The sequence below is a fragment of the Eretmochelys imbricata genome, chromosome 26 (genome assembly GCF_965152235.1).
Source record: "Eretmochelys imbricata isolate rEreImb1 chromosome 26, rEreImb1.hap1, whole genome shotgun sequence".
NCBI classification, from domain to species: domain Eukaryota; kingdom Metazoa; phylum Chordata; order Testudines; family Cheloniidae; genus Eretmochelys; species Eretmochelys imbricata.
In genome coordinates, this window is record NC_135597.1 from 11,447,404 (window position 1) to 11,465,475 (window position 18,072).

The window sequence follows — 18,072 nt, forward strand, 5'->3', positions numbered from 1 at the left end:
TGGAACCATACTGTGAAGCAGGGAAGGGGGAGAGGTGATTGGCACCAAAATGTTTCGGATCACATTGGCAGCTTGACCCTCATTAGAACCCAGTTTGACCACAGCCTAGTTTACACCACACTTCAACACCACTGTTTTAAAGGCCAGTGTGGACAGCAGAAAATGGACATTGAAGCGGGTTGACTCTTCTGCATTTCCCTGATCAAGCCCTTGAGTCTCTCTGTATTTAATTAGATTTCCAAACTTGTGGAGTCAGTGGCTAGGAGAAGTCTGTCCTGGCAATCCTCTCCTCCTCCACACAAAGGTGTGGATGAGAGCAGAACAGAAGAAAATGAAAGGAGGGGAGAATTACAGGATGAAAGTGTGGAACATGAAGTGAAGGACAAAGGAGAAGGTCTCTATTCTTCTTGGACCTATGGCAATGTAATAGATGCACTGATAGATCTCTCTGCACCTCTAATTTCTATGATACTGTAAGTACTCACTAAAGTAATGTCTACACTGCAAAAAAAGACCTGCAGCAGTGAGTCTCCAAGCCTTGATCAACTGTCTCGGGCTTGTGCTAGTGGGCTAAAAATAGCAGTGTAGATGTTCAAGCATGGGTTGGAGCCTTGGCTCTGAGCTCCACCCCCCAGGCTCCGACGGGTGCACTTCTGAATGCAGAGACCTCAGAAGCAGCTGAACCCCTGCATGCCAGAGGGCCCCAAGTGGGGGGAAACTTAAAGGTGGAAATGAGAGAATCTTCACAAACACTGAATCATGTGTAGACTTCCTGACCACACACAAGGAGGTGTAGAGGGCAACTGGTTCAAACTGGAGTCAACTTTGCTAGAAATTGCTCCTAGGACTTCATGTGCTATGGGTCTAGTGCTGGGAAGGATAAGAATGGAGACTTGGTGGTGTAGTCCTTGAGCTAAAAAATTTATTCGTGGGGGGGAAGTGATAACTTTTGGAAAAATGGTAGGCCAGTGGCTTCAGCAGTGATAAGATGGCATACCTGGAGGCAAAGTGTGTTGTATGGCCTGTGATGAGCCATACAGACTAGGAGGATAGGAGAGAAAAGACCATCTGTAGACTCACCAAGGTAAATGAGAAAACAACGGGGCATCTGAATGAGTTTGCTTACGTTCTAAATGAATGTGGTTCCATTTCAAATGAAGGGTGACTCAATCAGCAAAATAATTGTTTTGGAAGAGGGATGAACAAGCAGAACCCAATGGAAGAATTAAGGATATGTAAGCCAAACTGGATCATGACAGATTTCAATCCCTCCTTTCTATGCAGAGGCATTTAAGGAAATGGAGAAAGCACCTGGGCCAGATGAAGCCGTAATGGATGTGGTGAAGTCATTGGAAAAGGAAGGCTTCAAGTATCTGACAAGTTTGTTCCATGTTCTTAAAGGGAAAATGCTTGATGAATGGGGTAAAAGCTTGGTGGTGCTTCTTTTTAAACATAAAGAGATATTAGTGTGCTAATCATCCAATTGAGCTGATGTTACATGTGATGAAAGTATGGGAGAAGATTATTGAAAAGGGTCTGAATGGGATGGTTGAAATTTGGAAAGGTCAGGATGGATTCATGCCAATTTATGCTACCAGTCCTCCTAGAGTAGCTCAGAAAAAGAGATTGAGACCATACCCAGTTGCAATCTGTACCACAGCTTCAGAAGAAGGCTATAAAAGTCGCCAACCCCACCCAGGGAAGTGGCAAGAGATTCTGGAGGGTGCCATACAAATTCATTTCCCTTACACCAGTCAGTGATGTGATCACACTGATACATGTGGATAGCTCATTTCATTTTCGTGTGTTCATACTGAGTTTTGTGAGCAGTGGCAATATACGATTGCCAAAGGCTTAATGTAGTTCCTTGGCTTTGTGTGGAAGAGGGCAACCTCCGAGTGATTATAGCTTTCTGGTAGCTGTTTTGTGGCTACCAATCTGCAATTTAGTCCATAAAACAAATGCAGATGGTAGCTTCCATCCTACAGTCAGAATTGCACTGGTGTATCCAGACAAGTGCCTGGGGTCCCAGTGAAGTAATGGAGCATTGCACAGAAATATAGCCCTCCCTGCATAGACGGCATGATTAGGACATTCTCTTTTAAGAGTCCATTTTACAAGCTGCATCCCAAAATCCCTTACAGGAGAGCTGGAAGGGGGGGGGGAGAGAGAGAGAGAGGGGGAGAGAGAGAGAGAGTGTGTGTTTCACTGCCTTTGTAAATGGACAAAGGCTGGTACTAGACAAGCAAAGGGGAACAGGAGAAAGACAGATGATGGGGTGGAGCTGGGATGATGTGCATATTATACCAATTATATTTATCTTGGGGAAGGTTTATGTTTAGTGGTTTTTTTGCTTTTCAAAAGTTTGAAAAATCTTATCTTGCAAAAAGTGTTCCAGTGAATTGCATAGAACGTTCCCCAGTGGTGGGGATTTAGAAGAGCATCACCACGCACTGGCATGTCTTGCTGCAACCACAGCTGTTTGAACTGGTTAAAATGGGAGCATTTCCTGATGCTTCAGAATGCTGTCTCCTTGCTAGCCGAATGTGTCTGGAATCAGACTCTGAAACTGTACTGGATGTGCTTAAAGCTGGCACTGCCGAGCAACAGAAGTGGAAGATTGGACAAATGACCAGGGAGGAGTATAAAAATATTGCTCGGGCATGCAGGAGTGAAATCAGGAAGTCCAAATAACACCTGGAGTTGCAGCTAGCAAGAGATGTTAAGAGTAACAAGAAGGGTTTCTTCAGGTATGTTAGCAACAAGAAGAAAGTCAAGGAAAGTGTGGGCCTCTTACTGAATGGGGGAGGCAACCTAGTGACGGAGGATGTGGAAAAAGCTAATGTACTCAATGCTTTTTTCACCTCTGTCTATTAAAGTTGATTTAGTTGGGGAGTAGGCCCTGCTTTGAGCAGGGGGCTGGACTAGATGACGACCGGAGGTCCCTTCTAACCCTGATATTCTGTGAACACGTTAGACCATTGTTTGTCTTGCTTTCCCAAGGCCAGTAGATGCGTCTTATCCCCACTGGTTCCTACAGAGGCATGTGGCAACTACCTATGGAATACCATTTGAAAGATAGTAGACGAGAGCATTGCAGCAGGCCCTTGTTCCACCACTCGGAACTACCAGTCTGCAACGCCGTTCAAAAGAATCCTGAAGCAGAAGGTCAGCGAATGTTCATGGGGAGACTGTTATGGTGCAAAGCTGGTGAAGCTAAAATAGAAGATTAAATGGCTTGATCTATGGATGGTTGTAACTGGGATGGGAAAAGCTCTCTGGTTCAGAGGAACAAAAGGAAAGTCCCAGCCCTTTGATGTGGGCTGGTACAACAATAAAAGTTGCAAATGGTGCAGCTTCTTGAGGCAAGGTCATAAACTGAAGCTGCCCTCAGTCATTGTTTCCTACAAAGGAGTTAAAGGCCCATTTGAGGAAAGGTGTCCTGGCAGGGACTGCTCCTTTCTTGCTCCCATTACGCACAGGAGTAGATGTCCTGGAGTTTTGTTTGGAGGAGGGCGGTTACATTTAATCTCCATGTGCGATGTGGCTCATCATTAAGGGGGTTGATGGAGATGGCTTAAAACTGGACCTGCTAATTTTCCCACCCCATTGAGGGGATCAGTGTAAAATGACATCCAGGTCTGCGTTGCCTGTCCTGATTTTTTTGCTAAACCAGGATGCTACCATCAAGGGAGACAGGAGGCCCTTGTGGGTAATGCAGGGAGAACAGAGTGGAGGGGACAAGGGTTCTCTTCCTAGCTTCTGCCTTGAACGTTCAGTGTGATCTACAGCAGGTGACTTAAGCCTAAATTTTCACAAGTGGCTACTAATTTTGGCTGCCGAACTTGACATTTAGGGCCTAATTGAGAGGTGCTGAGAACCCACAGTCCGCACTGACTCACTTAGCACCTAAAGGAAATAGGCACCTTAGAAAATCCTAAACTGTAAACTCTAGGACAGATCCACAGCTGGCATAACTCAATGTAAAACCTTTGATGTTGATGCTTCAATGGAGCTACATACGTTACATCAGCTGAGGATTCCACCCCCCCCCCTTGCCTCTTTCAACAACCTTTTTAAACCAGAATAATTTTTCTTCATTTTTAATCCGTCTTTCATGAGATGTCTAGGCGGAGAACACTGTAGAAGAGGAAAAGATTTGTTTTAAATGCCTCACTCCAGTGGTTTATCATCTGACAGAAAAGAAACATGACAGATTGATTAGCCTAGATCAGCTTCAGAGAAGCATCCAAACTGCAAAGGATGCTTGTGCTGCTTAAAACCTAGTGCCCTGTTGTAATAGACTGCTAGTCATTTGAGAAGAATCCAGGCCACAGTGATGTTAAGTTTCAGAGTAGCAGCCGTGTTAGTCTGTATTCGCAAAAAGAAAAGGAGGACTTGTGGCACCTTAGAGATGAACAAATTTATTTGAGCATAAGCTTTCGTGAGCTACAGCTCACTTCATCGGATGCCTTCATGTGATGTTAAGTATTCTGCTGATTCAGTCTATTTAGCCTCTCGCCCTTCTGAGGGGAGGAGAAGTGCTGTGGTGATTTAGTTGGTGTTGGGGATTGGTCCTGCTTTGAGAGGGGGTTGGACTAGATGACCTCCTGAGATTCCTTCCAACCCTCATCTTCTATGATTCTAATACAAATAATAAGTGTGTAATGAGGAGAGTTGGGCAGGAACTGGATATTTTGTTCTGCGGGAAAATCCCTGATTTCAGAATCTTGTTTTAGTCTGAAACGGAATTAAAAGAACAAATTTTGAAATTATTCCCATGAAATGAAACTTCAGGTCAGTTGAAACATTTCACTTCGATAAAAGTCAAACATTTCACTCTGTTTTCATGTTATACTATATTAAAGAAGATTGTGTCTTTATTTTTGACATGGAAAATTGAAACGTTCTGTTTCAACCTTTTCAAAAAAGCTCTTCCTCCCCCTCCCCAATTTTTTCTTTCAGAAACTTTTTTTTTTAAAGTTCCGCTTCCAATGAGTCCACACTTCCAGACACACACACATTCCACTCGAAAATTTCTGACCACCTCTACCACTGCACTTTCGTTCCATGTTCCTTTTCTGAAGTTTCAGTTCCATGTTCAGATGTTCCCAGGGCATCGTGTGTGTGTGTCTGTCTCTGAGCCCTTATTAGAAACAGTCAGGGTTCCGTACTGCCTGGGCCATGAGAAGGGGGTCGGTTTTATCACATCCGCTGTTCTTTTAGCTAAAAGAGGCCAGGCCAGACTCCATTCAGAAGCCCATTTGTGCTGCTTGCTGCTCAGTGAATTGCTTGTTGGCAAAAGCTGCTGGTTTGATGGCTCTAAAGTCCTCCATTTATCCAAAGAACTGTTACAGCATAGTCCAGGCCATTCAGAGAATCGTAGGACTGGAAGGGATCTTGAGACGTCATCTAGTCCTGTCCCCTGCACTCATGGCAGGACTAAGTATTGCAAGCTTCTCTCTGCCATTCCAGTCTAATTATTATTATTGTATGTGTATTATGGCACTGCCTTGAAGCCTTAATCCTAGATGACTCCACTGCGCTAGGTGCTGTACAAACACAGAACAAAAAGACAGTCCTTGCTCTGAAAAGCTTAAAATCTAAGTAATGTTTCTTCCCTCTGACTGTGTGAGGCTGCTTCTCAGAAGTCCGGTACAGTGGCCCATTCATTCCTTTGCCTGCCAATAAGGGGTTTGCATTTTTTAAAGAAAACCCTATTTTATCATTGGTTACATATCTTACATTGGTTATGTATCATAACTTACATGAACTTTGCACACCACTATTAACTGATCTCTGTCCTAATCTGTATGTAGTACCTTTATAAGACCCATTTGTGTTTGATCAACCTCTTTATCTGTGTGTGTCTCTTGTTCAGATTCCGAAAACGGTAACCAGCTGTCATACAATCTACTTGATCCTGATATGAGGCTGGCGGGCCTTGGTTTGCTTTTCATCTAAAGGCTTGCCCGTGCTTTTTCTCCATGCCAGTAAAGTTGGGGGAGATCTGTCCCTTTTGAGAAAATCCACTGTCACAGTTGGCTGCTAGTAGCAATGGAGTTACCAGTGGCCCCTTCTTCCGAGATGGGGATGCTCCTTCCCTGAAAGTGGGGCTGAAGCAGTCACTCCTGCTCCTTAGCTGACTCCTGCCCAGGGCTCAGTGAGGAAATTACTAGGTGGAATTCTGAGGACTGTGTTATACAGGAAGTCAGACAAGATGATCATTTTGGGCCCAGTCTGACTCTAAAATCTACGGCGAGCTTGTAACCCGTGTAATGAGACAATCTGGGCTGGAAATCTGACCAGTGTCTCCAACATGGCAATACTGGCCCACTGCTGCTCAAGTACCAAACCAGGCTGCCTGCCGCCACCTCATGTGAATACGTGGTTTGAACAAAGCCTTTTCTTTCCACGGTATCCTTGATTAACACTCAAACTTGTTTAAAATCTCCCTGGGACCTGGAGCTTCTGAGAGATGTGGATCTAATTACCATGCCCGACATAAATGTATGGAAACAGGAACCCGAAGCGGGCTTTGAAACAACGGAGATCAGATGTGCTTTCTAAGAGTGCTAATCCAAAAGCAGGATATTGGTTTTCAGTATCAGCTGTGAACGATAATTTAAAACAGCACAGGACAAAATGGAAAACAGTGTAGCAATTAGGAGGGGAAGGAAAGCTTTTGTATTCTCCAACGGATTCTTGTGTCCCACCTCTCTTCCTCTGCTCTGCTTTGTCCTTACTACTGAGACTTGACTTCACAATGTTTCATTCTATAGAATCGCCAGCACTGAGTTGGCTGTGTTCATCACGCTTGGTGGAAGAGGTCCCTTTTAAAGCGGACCCCCTTTCTTGTGAGTGTCTTGATCTATATGTAGATCATCTCTGTGACATGCTCTTGTGGTGGTGGGTGCTTTCGTAACAAGAAAACAAATGGAAGAGTGCAGTGGATCTTTGGCAAGTACTCTCTAAACACCTGAGTCTTTGATTATTCATCAACTTCATCTAGGCTAAGAACTTTAAGTTTTAAGCTGTTTAGTAAATTCTTCTAGTGCCACAAAGGCTTATTTTGTGAGTGTATAAAAAACGATCCACTATGGGCCCCTTAAACAGATCTGCTGCTTGCCTCTGATTTTTCCATAGGGTTGGAAGAACAAATCCAGCCCCCACTCACTGGATAATCTCCTTTCCTTTTGGTCTCTCTTGACTTTTTCCTCAGCCTGCAGTCTCGATCGCTTTCATGACCGCTTCTGGGCCAAATTCAGGCTTGGTGTCAACAGATGCAGCTTCTTTGTCCCATCTACACCAATCCGAATGGCAGGACTGCAAAAGACCTACTTAAAAATCTAAACCCTGCAGGGGTATTAGCGAGGTGCCTCTGGAAAGGGAAATGGAATTTGCTCTTCTCCTACAAAATTCTTCCCTTCCTCCCATGTTTCTAGGAGTCTATGGAGGAGGATGTCTGGTTGGCTCAAGGGATTGGTAAATAGAGGCAAAGGGCTCTGTTCTCTAAGTTACCTACTCAGACCAGCCTAGCAGTGCCTGAGTGTTCCTCAGGTGACATGCTGGCCTATGTGAAAGGAGATGGGGAATTTAGTCTGCTTCTCCGTGGGTAAGCATCTGTCATGGAGAACGACCACCACACTGTCGCTAAAACGCACCCTCTGTTGGCAGCCTCAACAAAGAGGCCAAGAGCTGGCTGGGCCATGAAGACTGAACTCCCCTCTCATCCCAGAGGTGGGGCCTCCAAGACAGACTTGAAGCACCTTTGGCAGGGTGGCATGGGAATCTTACTCTGCTCCAGGCGGCATCTCTCTTGTGGCTCCATGGAGGATTTCTCTCTGATGCTGCCAGTTGCGCACCCTGGTTTCTGTGGCCCCTCCTTCATTTGGAGGGGGGTGGGTTTATTCTGGTGGGTTCACTCCCACCCTTCCCCTCACCAGCACTAAGCTAATCTTAAAGCTCAAATCACAATGGAGGAATCTGTTTGTACAGTACCATGCATAATGCGATCCTGATCTGTTACTAGGACCCTTAGATGCTACAGTAATAGAAATAAAATCTCATAGTAATAAGGGTCCTGCCTGTATGGGAGAATTGCTTAAAGAGAGACACTGGGATTATTTTAAACCACCTAAAGGATTTGGGTGTCCAGTTTCCATTAATACGAACAGGAATCCGGGATCTAAAACTCCTGGACAGCTTTGAATATGTCTAGCAAAACCAAGAGCGTTCTACAGAAATTGCTCTTAAAAATCTTCAGTGCTTAATAGGGTTTTCTGAACTATAGTGGTGGTCTCCTTTTCTATCTGGTGGAATTCTGTGGCAGGGATACAATTACCTATTTAAAGTTTAGAGGGTGGTTTGGAGTGGAAAAAACCCCACTAAAGAGGTTAATGCTTTTCTAGTAAACTCTTTCGGGCTTTACTGTATGGGTTATGAACACTTGTGTGCTGTGCCCCTGAAACTCTGCATCATGCGAAATCTAAATCATTGCTGAGCACAACCCTGCGGGCAGAGAATTGTCTCAGACTTGTCTAATGCACGTGCGATCGTTGGTGGGTGGGATCGAACCTGGGGCCTCTGGAGCTTAGTGTGTGAGCCTCTATGGCATGAACTAAAAGCCAACTGCCTCTTAGCTAAGGCTCTCGAGTAGACTCATCTAACTAAGTGGCCTTGGTGCCACTAGAAGGGACAAAACACCACACCCAGAAGCTGTGTGGGTTACACCTGGAGTTAAAAATGTATCTTTGTTTGTTGTCCACCCCATCTAGGTCCCCCAGTGGCTGCCGCAGTCCGTTCCCATTTTAACGACTGTCCCGACTCCCACAGTCACTTCTGCTTCCACGGGACCTGCAGGTTTCTGGTGCAAGAGGAGAAGCCAGCATGTGTGTAAGTCTCTTCCTGTGCCAAAGTGTTTTGTTTGTGTGAGCACAAGTGAAATTGAAGAGAAAGTGATCCACTGTTCCTCAGGGCAGCAGGGTTATGATAGTACCCATTGCATCCCCCCCTTAGGTTGCAAACTGGCACATATAACTTTTTGCATTATCTTTGGAGTCACAAAGAGGAAACCACACCGGCTGGAATTTTCAGCGAGAATGGAGTACCCACCTCCCCTTGTCCTTCACGGCACAAAGATGGGGTGGAAAAAGTCAAACCTGGGTGCCTAAAGTTAGGCTCCTAAATCCATATTTAGTTATCTAAGGGTCTGTCTACGCTACAGTTAGACAGCCATGGCTGGCCCGTGCCAGCTGACTGACTCGCAGGGCTTGGGCTGCGGGGCTGTTTAATTGCAGTGTAAACATTCCCAAGCTCTGGGACCCTCCCACCTCACAGGATCCTAGAGCCTGGGCTCCAGCCTGAGACCAGAGGTCTACACAGCAATTAAACAGCCCTGCAGCCCAAGCCCCATGAGCCCAAGTCAGCTGGCAAGGGCCAGCCACGGGTTTTTAAACTGCAGCGTAGACATAACCTTAAATTACTAGCCTGATCTTCAGTGGTGCCCCCAGCAGGTCCCATAACTCAAATGGGTATTTGCAGGGGCTCAGCATTCTGAAAACCTAGCCTAGATAGATGGCTTTTGGAGGCCTGAAAACTTTGCCAAGGAGCTGCTGGCTTAGTATGTGCTCAGGGCTTTACCTTGCAGTTCTTGATCAGGTACAACTTACTTTGACTTCAGTGAGAACTTTGCCAGCGTAAGCTGCAGGATCAACCCGTTAATTGGCATTTGAAGTATTGCTAGCCTGTCTTTGTCCCGCTCTTTATTCTCTGGCTAGGGGACTGAGGTGGTTGTCTGCCAAATGCCTTTTGAGAATCCCAGTGACTGGATCGTTATTTCTTGGGTGCGCCTGGGCTTTGGCACTTTCTTTTTTTTAATTCTCATGTCTCTTCTTTTCACAGCTGCCATTCTGGGTTTGTCGGGACGCGATGCGAACACGCAGACCTGCTTGCAGTGGTAGCTGCCAATCAGAAGAAACAAACCATCACTGCCTTGGTAGTGGTTTCAGTGGTAGCGTCCGTCGTCCTTATTGTGGCCTGTGTACTAATACAGTAAGTCTGCTTTACGTGCTGTTGTGCTTCAGCTTACTACTACTTTACTGGGTCTCAGTGAGATTCTGTTGATTTGTCTTAGCCGTGCCTAAGTATCCACACAGACTCGAAGTCCCGTTCCGCCACGCATTACAGAACTATAGAAATGGGGGACTGGAAGAGACCTTGGTAGGTCATCTAGTCCAGTCCTCTGCACTGAGACAGGACTAAGTGTTCTCTAGAGCATCCCTGCTTGTCTACCTGCTCTTAAAAACCTCCAGGGACAGCGATTCCACAACACCCCTAGGTCATTTTTTCCAGTACTCAACCACCCTGATTAGTTAGGAGTAGTTTCCTAACGTGTAACCTAGATCTCCCTTGTTGCAATTTAGGCCCATAGCTTCTTGTCCTGTCCTCAGTGGTAAGGAGAAAAATGTATCACCCTCCTCTTAATAAAAAGAAAAGGAGGACTTGTGGCACCTTAGAGACTAACCAATTTATTTGAGCATAAGCTTTCGTGAGCTACAGCTCACTTCATCGGATGCATACTGTGAACTGAATGCATCCGATGAAGTGAGCTGTAGCTCACGAAAGCTCATGCTCAGATAAATTGGTTAGTCTCTAAGGTGCCACAAGTCCTCCTTTCTTTTTTGCAAATACAGACTACCACGGCTGCTACTCTGAAACTCCTCTTTATAACAACCTTTTACATACCTGAAGACTGTTATCAGGTTCCCCCTCAGTCTTCTCTTCTCCAGACTAAACAAAGCCAATTTTTTTCAATCTTTCTTCATAGGTCATGCTTTCTAGACCTTTCCTAAATTTTGTTGCTCTCCTCTGGACTTTCTCCAGTTTGTCCATGTCTTTCTCAAAGCGAGGGGTCCAGAAATGGACACACTACTCCAGTTGAGGCCTAATCAGCATGGAGTAGAAGAATTACTACTTGTGTTTTGCTTACAACACTCCTGCTAATACATCCCAGTTCCATATAAAGCCTAAATTTAATTCTCTTTCAAGCAGTCTTTTTTTAGTTGTTTCAGAGCCGTGGTTGGGAATTGGGAAGGGATGGACCCGGGGTATTTATACACAGAATAATCTGAACCTCATAATGGTAGTTTACTGGTAGGATGTTTGAGTGCAGTGCTAGGGGAAAAATTTCTGTCTGAAAACCTGCTGACTTCTAAGGCTGTCTATTTAAATGGATGAACTGAGAAGCTAATATAAAAACTATGTACCAAAATAGGCCAAATTCACAGGTATAAAGGGGGGGGCCTGTTTACATCGGTAAATGGACATAAGGGCATCTAAACTGTGTATCTTGCATACTGCAGGACTGGAAGAAGCTGTAAGTTACATTAACTAGACTCCTTCAGGTTCTTCTCTGAACAGGCCCTATGCATGTAGACTGTGAAAATTGCTTCCATGGGAGCTGCTGACTCTAGACCTGACCCTGTGTGGTGCTGAGCCCCTGAATAGGATTGGGCCTCTGGTTTGTGGGGTTTTTTTTCTTTTTTTTTTCTAGCCAAAGTTGATGCCACGACTAACACGCGAAATAGTGCATGAGATGAAGCTCGCTATTCTATTTAATGTGCTAGTGAATGGAACTGTTGCAGGGGAAATGCAGACCGCTGTACTGCGCTCTTAGAGGGCAGAAAGCTTTCTGGTTGCTATTGTGATACAAGAAACATTATTTGTGCCAATGCCCATTTCTGTGAATAACTGGAGTTCTACAGAACAGCTCATCCCTATGGATGTAAAGTACTTCAATGTTAATTCTAAGGGCAGGTGGACAATATACTCGTGTTGCAACATGAGTGTGTTAAGAGAACAATACTGTCTTCACTGTGTAATTTAAAGGAATAGGTAAGTGTTGCTGTTGATTTCCCAACCCAAGTGTCTTGTGTTACGAGACATATTGCTTCACAGTCTCTCTGCATGTCCTAACTCTTCTTTCAGTTAGCTCTTAACTCTTCATTCACGATGGGATCAAATGAACAAACCAGTCGGTACAGCTGCAATAAGCCAGAGTGTTTGTTTGTATTGCCCTAATTGTCACTTTTCTCATGGCTGATATATACTTATAAATGTAAATAAATCTTTCAACAGCACATCAATCGGTGCTATTGGCCGCTGTGTACAATTTGTTCCAAATTCATTGAGGGCTTTTTTTCCCCTCCAGTTGTCTGACGTCTAAACCAGAGTTTCTGAGCGCTTGTGGTTTATTTCTCTGTATTAAAATAGCCCCGAGAGGCCCCAAATGAGATCTGGATCATGCTGCGATAGGATCTGTACAGATGCATAGTACCAGTCAATTTCTTACATTCTAGATCAAGGGTGAGAGAGAAGTAGTATCATCGCCCCCATTTCACAAATGGGAAACTGAGGCACAGAGGCCCTGATTCAGGTGAGCGTTTCAGTATATGCTGAAAATCAAGCACATGCTTTTGTGCCTTCCTGAATAGGGGCCAAAGTCAGAGTAGGTGACTTATCTAAGATGACACAATGAGTCTGTGGCAGAAGTAGGAATTGAATCCCAATCTCCTGAGTCACTGACTGGTGCCTTTGTCGTCAGGCTGTCCTTCCTCTCTAGATCACCCTTCCTGTCTAGACCAGATCCTGAAAGATCTCGTGGCCCTTTTCCTAGGAGTAGGGCTTTGAGTCTCCAGTGTCTGGTTCAAATTCCAGATCTCGGATAACTAACCAGATGTAAATTCATTCCTGTGCATCAATGGAGCTACACCAGGGGTGAGTGTGTCCCATTTTTGCCTATCTAAATTCCCCTGTTGCTTTGCAATGATTAGGCATTCCCTTTGTCCTTGCATCAAGACACACTCTCTCATGTAGCATTGTTGGGGCTGTAGTAATGCCTGTCATTTCCCACCCCAGTAGGGGAATTGCGTTTCGGTGCTAAGCGAAGTGAATGCTGTGTGATTTTTCTCCCCTTCTTCCCCCCCCCCACCCCCTTGATGCTTCCCAAGGCAGCTGTACAAATTAGACTTCAGCACCACCATTCTTGTTCGCGTAAAGAGAAGCAATGGACCACATTCTACTCTGTTAGTCTGCATTGGCATCTTCACTAAAATCAATGGAGCTCTCTGGGGGTAGCTGAGAGCAGAACTAAGCCTAGTATGTTGCTGAGATGGTTATTGCTGAACAGTAAAGACATCTACATTGTTGTTTTGGTTTTTTTTCCCCTCCTTCCCTGTGCACAAGCTATTTGCCTTGTCTCCATCCTAATACCCCTGCCCTAAATTGCATTTCAGTTGCTGTCGGATAAGAAAACATTGTGAGTGGTGCCGAGCCTTCATCTGCAGACACGAGAAGCCCAGTGGGCTCCTGAAGGGGGGAACTTCCTGTTGCCATTCAGAGACAGGTAGGAGGAACAACGGTCGTAGCAACAGCTTCCTTCCAACGGTTAAATTGGTTGGCCGTGGAGATGAAGATCCTGCTAAGGAGCTGAGTTCCATTTAGCTGGCGTCAGTAGCAGGCAAAGTCCAAACGATCCCTCGTCTATTATTCTTTAACTTGTATCTCCCCATACCCATGGGTGATGCATGCAGCATGGCAGTAGCCATTATCAGATGCATCAAAGGAAGGTCCAAGGAACCTTTTGTGACAGCCACCATCTTGGTCAACACACTGGGACTTGAACCAGGGATCTCTACAGCTAAAGCATGAGCTGCTACAGTTTTTTGAGCTAAAGAGTCAAGGCTGCCTAGCACTGCAACAGACTCCTATCCTTGGTGGATCGGGAACAGGGGCGGACCTATGGTGGGATTCCCTCTGAGACCTTTTTTCCATTCAGCTGCTCAAGAACTCAGTTTGACTCCAGATTGTCACTCGGGTATCTTTATTTTGACCTCCAGCAAAGCTGTGCTGAGTTGATCAGATTCAAGCATAGGGGATAGGTATAGGGCATACCACACACCAAAACTTACACAGAAAACCTCTTCCTTTTTGTATACATGTACACATGATGTTGCATTTACTGTTTTGGGATTGGCTTGGTTACTTCAGAGGTACCAATCCCTGTATAGTATACTCTAGACACGCACTGTCCATGTGACTTTTTACTTCCTCTTTACATTCCACGCTTATTTTGTCCATTTTAAATGGCTCCCTGGGTGTTCCCCCTCATTTTAGCTAGTATAGACATGGTCTCTTATCTTACCGGCCCATTAACCTATCTTAGTTTTAGCGTGGACATTCTGTTCCCAACCTCCTGTTCCATTTACCTCTCTAACCTTGTCTCCCAAGAAATGAGGCCTCACCCATGTCTGACTCATGTCAAGCCAGGCCTACAACCTGTAACACACTTACCAGTGGGTTATATCTGCAGTAGGCAGTTATGAGAGCAGGATCAATGGGGTCCTTTTGGAGATCACATAAGGTAACGTGAACATCAGTACACTTCATCCTTCAGCGTCGTCTATTAGAATGGTCCTGTTTACCCCTTGGAATGCATCTGAGATCAACCTTTCATGCATGAAATTTTTTTTTAATTTCATTCCTACCTTTTTTTGTGGGGGGCGGGCGGGCGGAGAGGCTGACTTACCAGGTAAGTAAGAACTGCTGAGCAACTTTTGTTTAAGTGAATTTAGCTGGCATTTCCAAGATGTAGAGTGATGCCTAGCTCTTGTGTAGCAATTTTCATCCATAGATCTCCAAGCTCTTTTTTGCAAAGGAGGTCAGTATCCTTATCTCAAGTTTACACATAGGGAAACTGAGTCACAGAGAGGGGAAAGTGACTTCCCAAGGTCACCCATCAAGCTAGCAGCAGAGCTGGGAGTTGAACCCAGATTCCCTGAGTCCTGGTTCAGTGCCCTACCCACTAAGTAACACTGCCTAAGATACAGTGAAATAACTTCATTAATGTTGCCATATAAAATTCAGATTTTTAATTCCCAAGGATCAAATGGGGTGATGATGTAAAACGAAGTTGGTATAACACTGAATCAGGCCCCATTGGGTCTGGTCATGTGAGTAAGGATTGCTGGTTTAGACCCCGTGCTGAGAGAAATGCAAATAGTGAAGAGCCTAAAGAGTGGGAAGTAATATATAATCTAATAAATTAGTAAATTTTATTTAAGTGAGGGAAGATTTCAAATGTGCAGTGGTAGCTAACCAACCTTTGAAAATCTCCCCCTAAATATGATATTTCCCCAGACTCCCTTTTTATAGACCATCTGAGTTTATAGTAAAGCATCTTTTGAGTGCTGAGTGATTTTTGCACCCTTTAAAATTGATTTACAAACCATTTGGCCTGCCTACTTAGGGCTACGACATCTGCATGTAAACCAGTCCCATTTGTGGCACTAAATGAGCATTGATTTGCAAGAGATTTCCCATGACACTGGAAGAAATCGCAACCATTTTTAGCATCTCTGAAAATCCAGCTTCTGTGCTCTTGGCAGTTTGGTACAACATATTCTTTGTCAGTGCAAGGGTTTTTTGCACCACGTGCTGCCATAAATTCAAGGTGACCTATGACATACCGTCTAGGCAGGGGCCAGAATTATTCTGAATCTCTTCCTGTTTTTCTTTAATTTTGTCTCTGCTCTAATTATTTATCTTTGTCAGCCTGACTTATTCATCGCGCTCACGAAGGAGACTGAGAATTCTGTAGAAAGCATGTACTCCTCTTCGTTGCTTTTAGAGTATTAGATCGATTTGTAATAACAGCTAAGGTGCCTTTGTTTGTCCTGGCTTTATAGAGTGGTCTCCTGAGCTGTTTGTGGCTATATCAGGTGCTCCACATTGTAGGGGAGGTGTACTTTTCATACCGTGAAGGAGAGAGTGCTTAGACTTCCATAAAGAGACAGGGAGCCCTTATCCATAGATCAGGCACTGAAACAGCAGTGTCGTTTGAAAGTGAATGTTTTTGAATAAGCAAGATGGAAAAACGAGCTATCTACTCCCTGCCCTAAATAGTCAAATTTGACTGACTGAGGAGTAATTTTGGTTGCCCAAATTAAGCAGCCTGATCTTCAGAAAGTGCTGAGCATCCACCCTCTGACTGTTCTTAAATGCCATAAGTTAGGCACCCAAAATAATAAGTTATTTAGCCCCTCTGGGTTACTGCTGTAATGGAATTTCTAATGTATTTAACCATGGAGGACAGGTCTAACAATGACTATTGGCCAAGATGGTCAGGGATGCAAACCTATGCTCTGGGTGTCCTTAAACCTCTGACTGCTAGAAACTGGACAGGGGATGGATCACTCAAAATTGCCCTGTTTTGTTCATCCCCTCTGAAGCACCTGGCTCTGGTCACGGTCAGAAGACAGGATACTGGGCTGGATGGACCATTGGTCTGATCCAATGTGGCCGTTCTTATGACTCACTTGCCTTCTGATGCTAGACTAGAGCCAAATTACGCCCTTGTTTGCTCCCATGGAAGTAGGTTAACCCGTGTGGTGTGTGTTTTTTTGTTTTTTGTTTTTTTATTCTGCAGTGGTCTGAAGGAGAACTGGATCTGACCAATATATTAATTGCCATGGCCAGATGGGACTGCTGCAGTATAATAAAGGAGGCCTATCCCATTCCAGAGAAGAACATTTTTTCTATGGAAGAAAATGCTCTGGCGTGGGATTAGTATCAAGCATACACTACATTACCTTGACTCTTCATATGCATCCTGTATTATAGGCTGAGCTTTCAGAACCTTGCCAAATCGAGGGCACCATCTCCATGGGGCTATGCAATGTGAAGCCATGAAGTAACGAGTAGACCACCTCTCAACCACCATGGAATCTTAAACTGTTTTATGAGACTTCAGACTCGGACACGAGAACGACATGTGGGTCAGCTTCATGTTTACGTAGATGTGATGATTTGGGGGGATGGGGGAGGGGAAGTAGGTTTGACACCAGCGATTGGGGGTGGGGGGGGGAGTGTGCTTACTGGCTGTCTGTCGGTATCTGTCCTGCTTTGAGACTTTATGGAACGTACCTGAAGACTGGGTCTTTGGTTCATGCATTTGTTACGTATTTGACTCATTAGGAGGAGCAGTTGCAGGTCTCCGTTTTTCAAAAGAGAGAACGCAGCCCTTTCAAAGGAATATCCTATTTGCCTGACTGCGATTTTTTTCCTTTATGCTGCCGGGGCCATTGGGACATTCGCCCTGCCAGATGAAATCTGGGGCAGGGGAAATACAGGACGAGATGGACTGGCCAGGGCTATCCTTTCCCTTTCTGATGATATTCAATTTCTCTTCATCAGGAGACAAGTTGCAAGAGAGAAATAGCAACGCGCAAGCCAGTGTGGCGGGGGGTGGAATGTGTTCAAGCCCCCGCAGTCCTTTGCGTTTTAAACGTGATGGCAGAAAATATTACAAGTTATTGAGGCAGAAAAATGTGTTTGCGGGTTAAATGTCTTCGGTGTTCTTGGAAAGCTGAAAAAATGGAACATGGAAATAAGCATAACAAAATGGCGGCCATTGGGGTGGTGGCAATCTAGGCATTTAGAGCCTGATCCAAAGCTTATTAAAGTCTTTCCAATGTCTGTAATGGGTTTGGATGAGGCCCTTAGACATGTGGCTTTTTGCATTTCTTTATGCTCTTTAGGGACTGTTCAGAAAACTTTAGGAGTTGCTGTGTTATGACAGCGGGAAACCTAGGGCCCAATCCTGCAAACCCTTCCACATGGGAATAGAATAAGCTCATGGGGTCTGATTTTGATCTTGCTTACACTGGTGTAACTCCATTGGTTACTCTGGAGTGAGATCAGAATCAGGCCCTCCTAAGTAAATGGGACTATTCCCTGAAGTATGGATTATAACTTGTAGGTAAATGTTTGCATACCCCTAGTCCCTCTTTGAGTCTGAGAGGATAAACCCACACCGTACCTTATGCAATTGGATAACAAACTTGACAGTCCCACCTATGAAATATTCTTCTGAATGTTGATCTGAAGTTTGCTTCCAGATCTGCCTGGCAAAATACAGTCCTAGAGTCAAATTCACTACTATGGGCCTAAGTGAGACCTATCCCTCCACTGAGGTCAGTGAAGTTTCCCCTGCTTACACCTGTTAAGAATTTG

The 18,072-nt window shown here is 44.8% G+C and overlaps 1 protein-coding gene across 1 annotated transcript in view; it reads left to right on the plus strand.

Moving 5' to 3' along the window:
* The window catches only part of TGFA (transforming growth factor alpha), a 40,566-nt gene extending 24,054 nt beyond the window's left edge, over positions 1-16,512 (plus strand). The window contains exons 3-6 of the mRNA XM_077805560.1: positions 8,778-8,895; positions 9,904-10,053; positions 13,296-13,405; positions 16,487-16,512. Of these exons, the coding sequence (XP_077661686.1) occupies positions 8,778-8,895; positions 9,904-10,053; positions 13,296-13,405; positions 16,487-16,494 (386 nt within the window). The 3' untranslated portion in view covers positions 16,495-16,512. The remainder of the gene's footprint in view (positions 1-8,777; positions 8,896-9,903; positions 10,054-13,295; positions 13,406-16,486) is intronic.
* Positions 16,513-18,072: the final 1,560 nt, after the last annotated feature.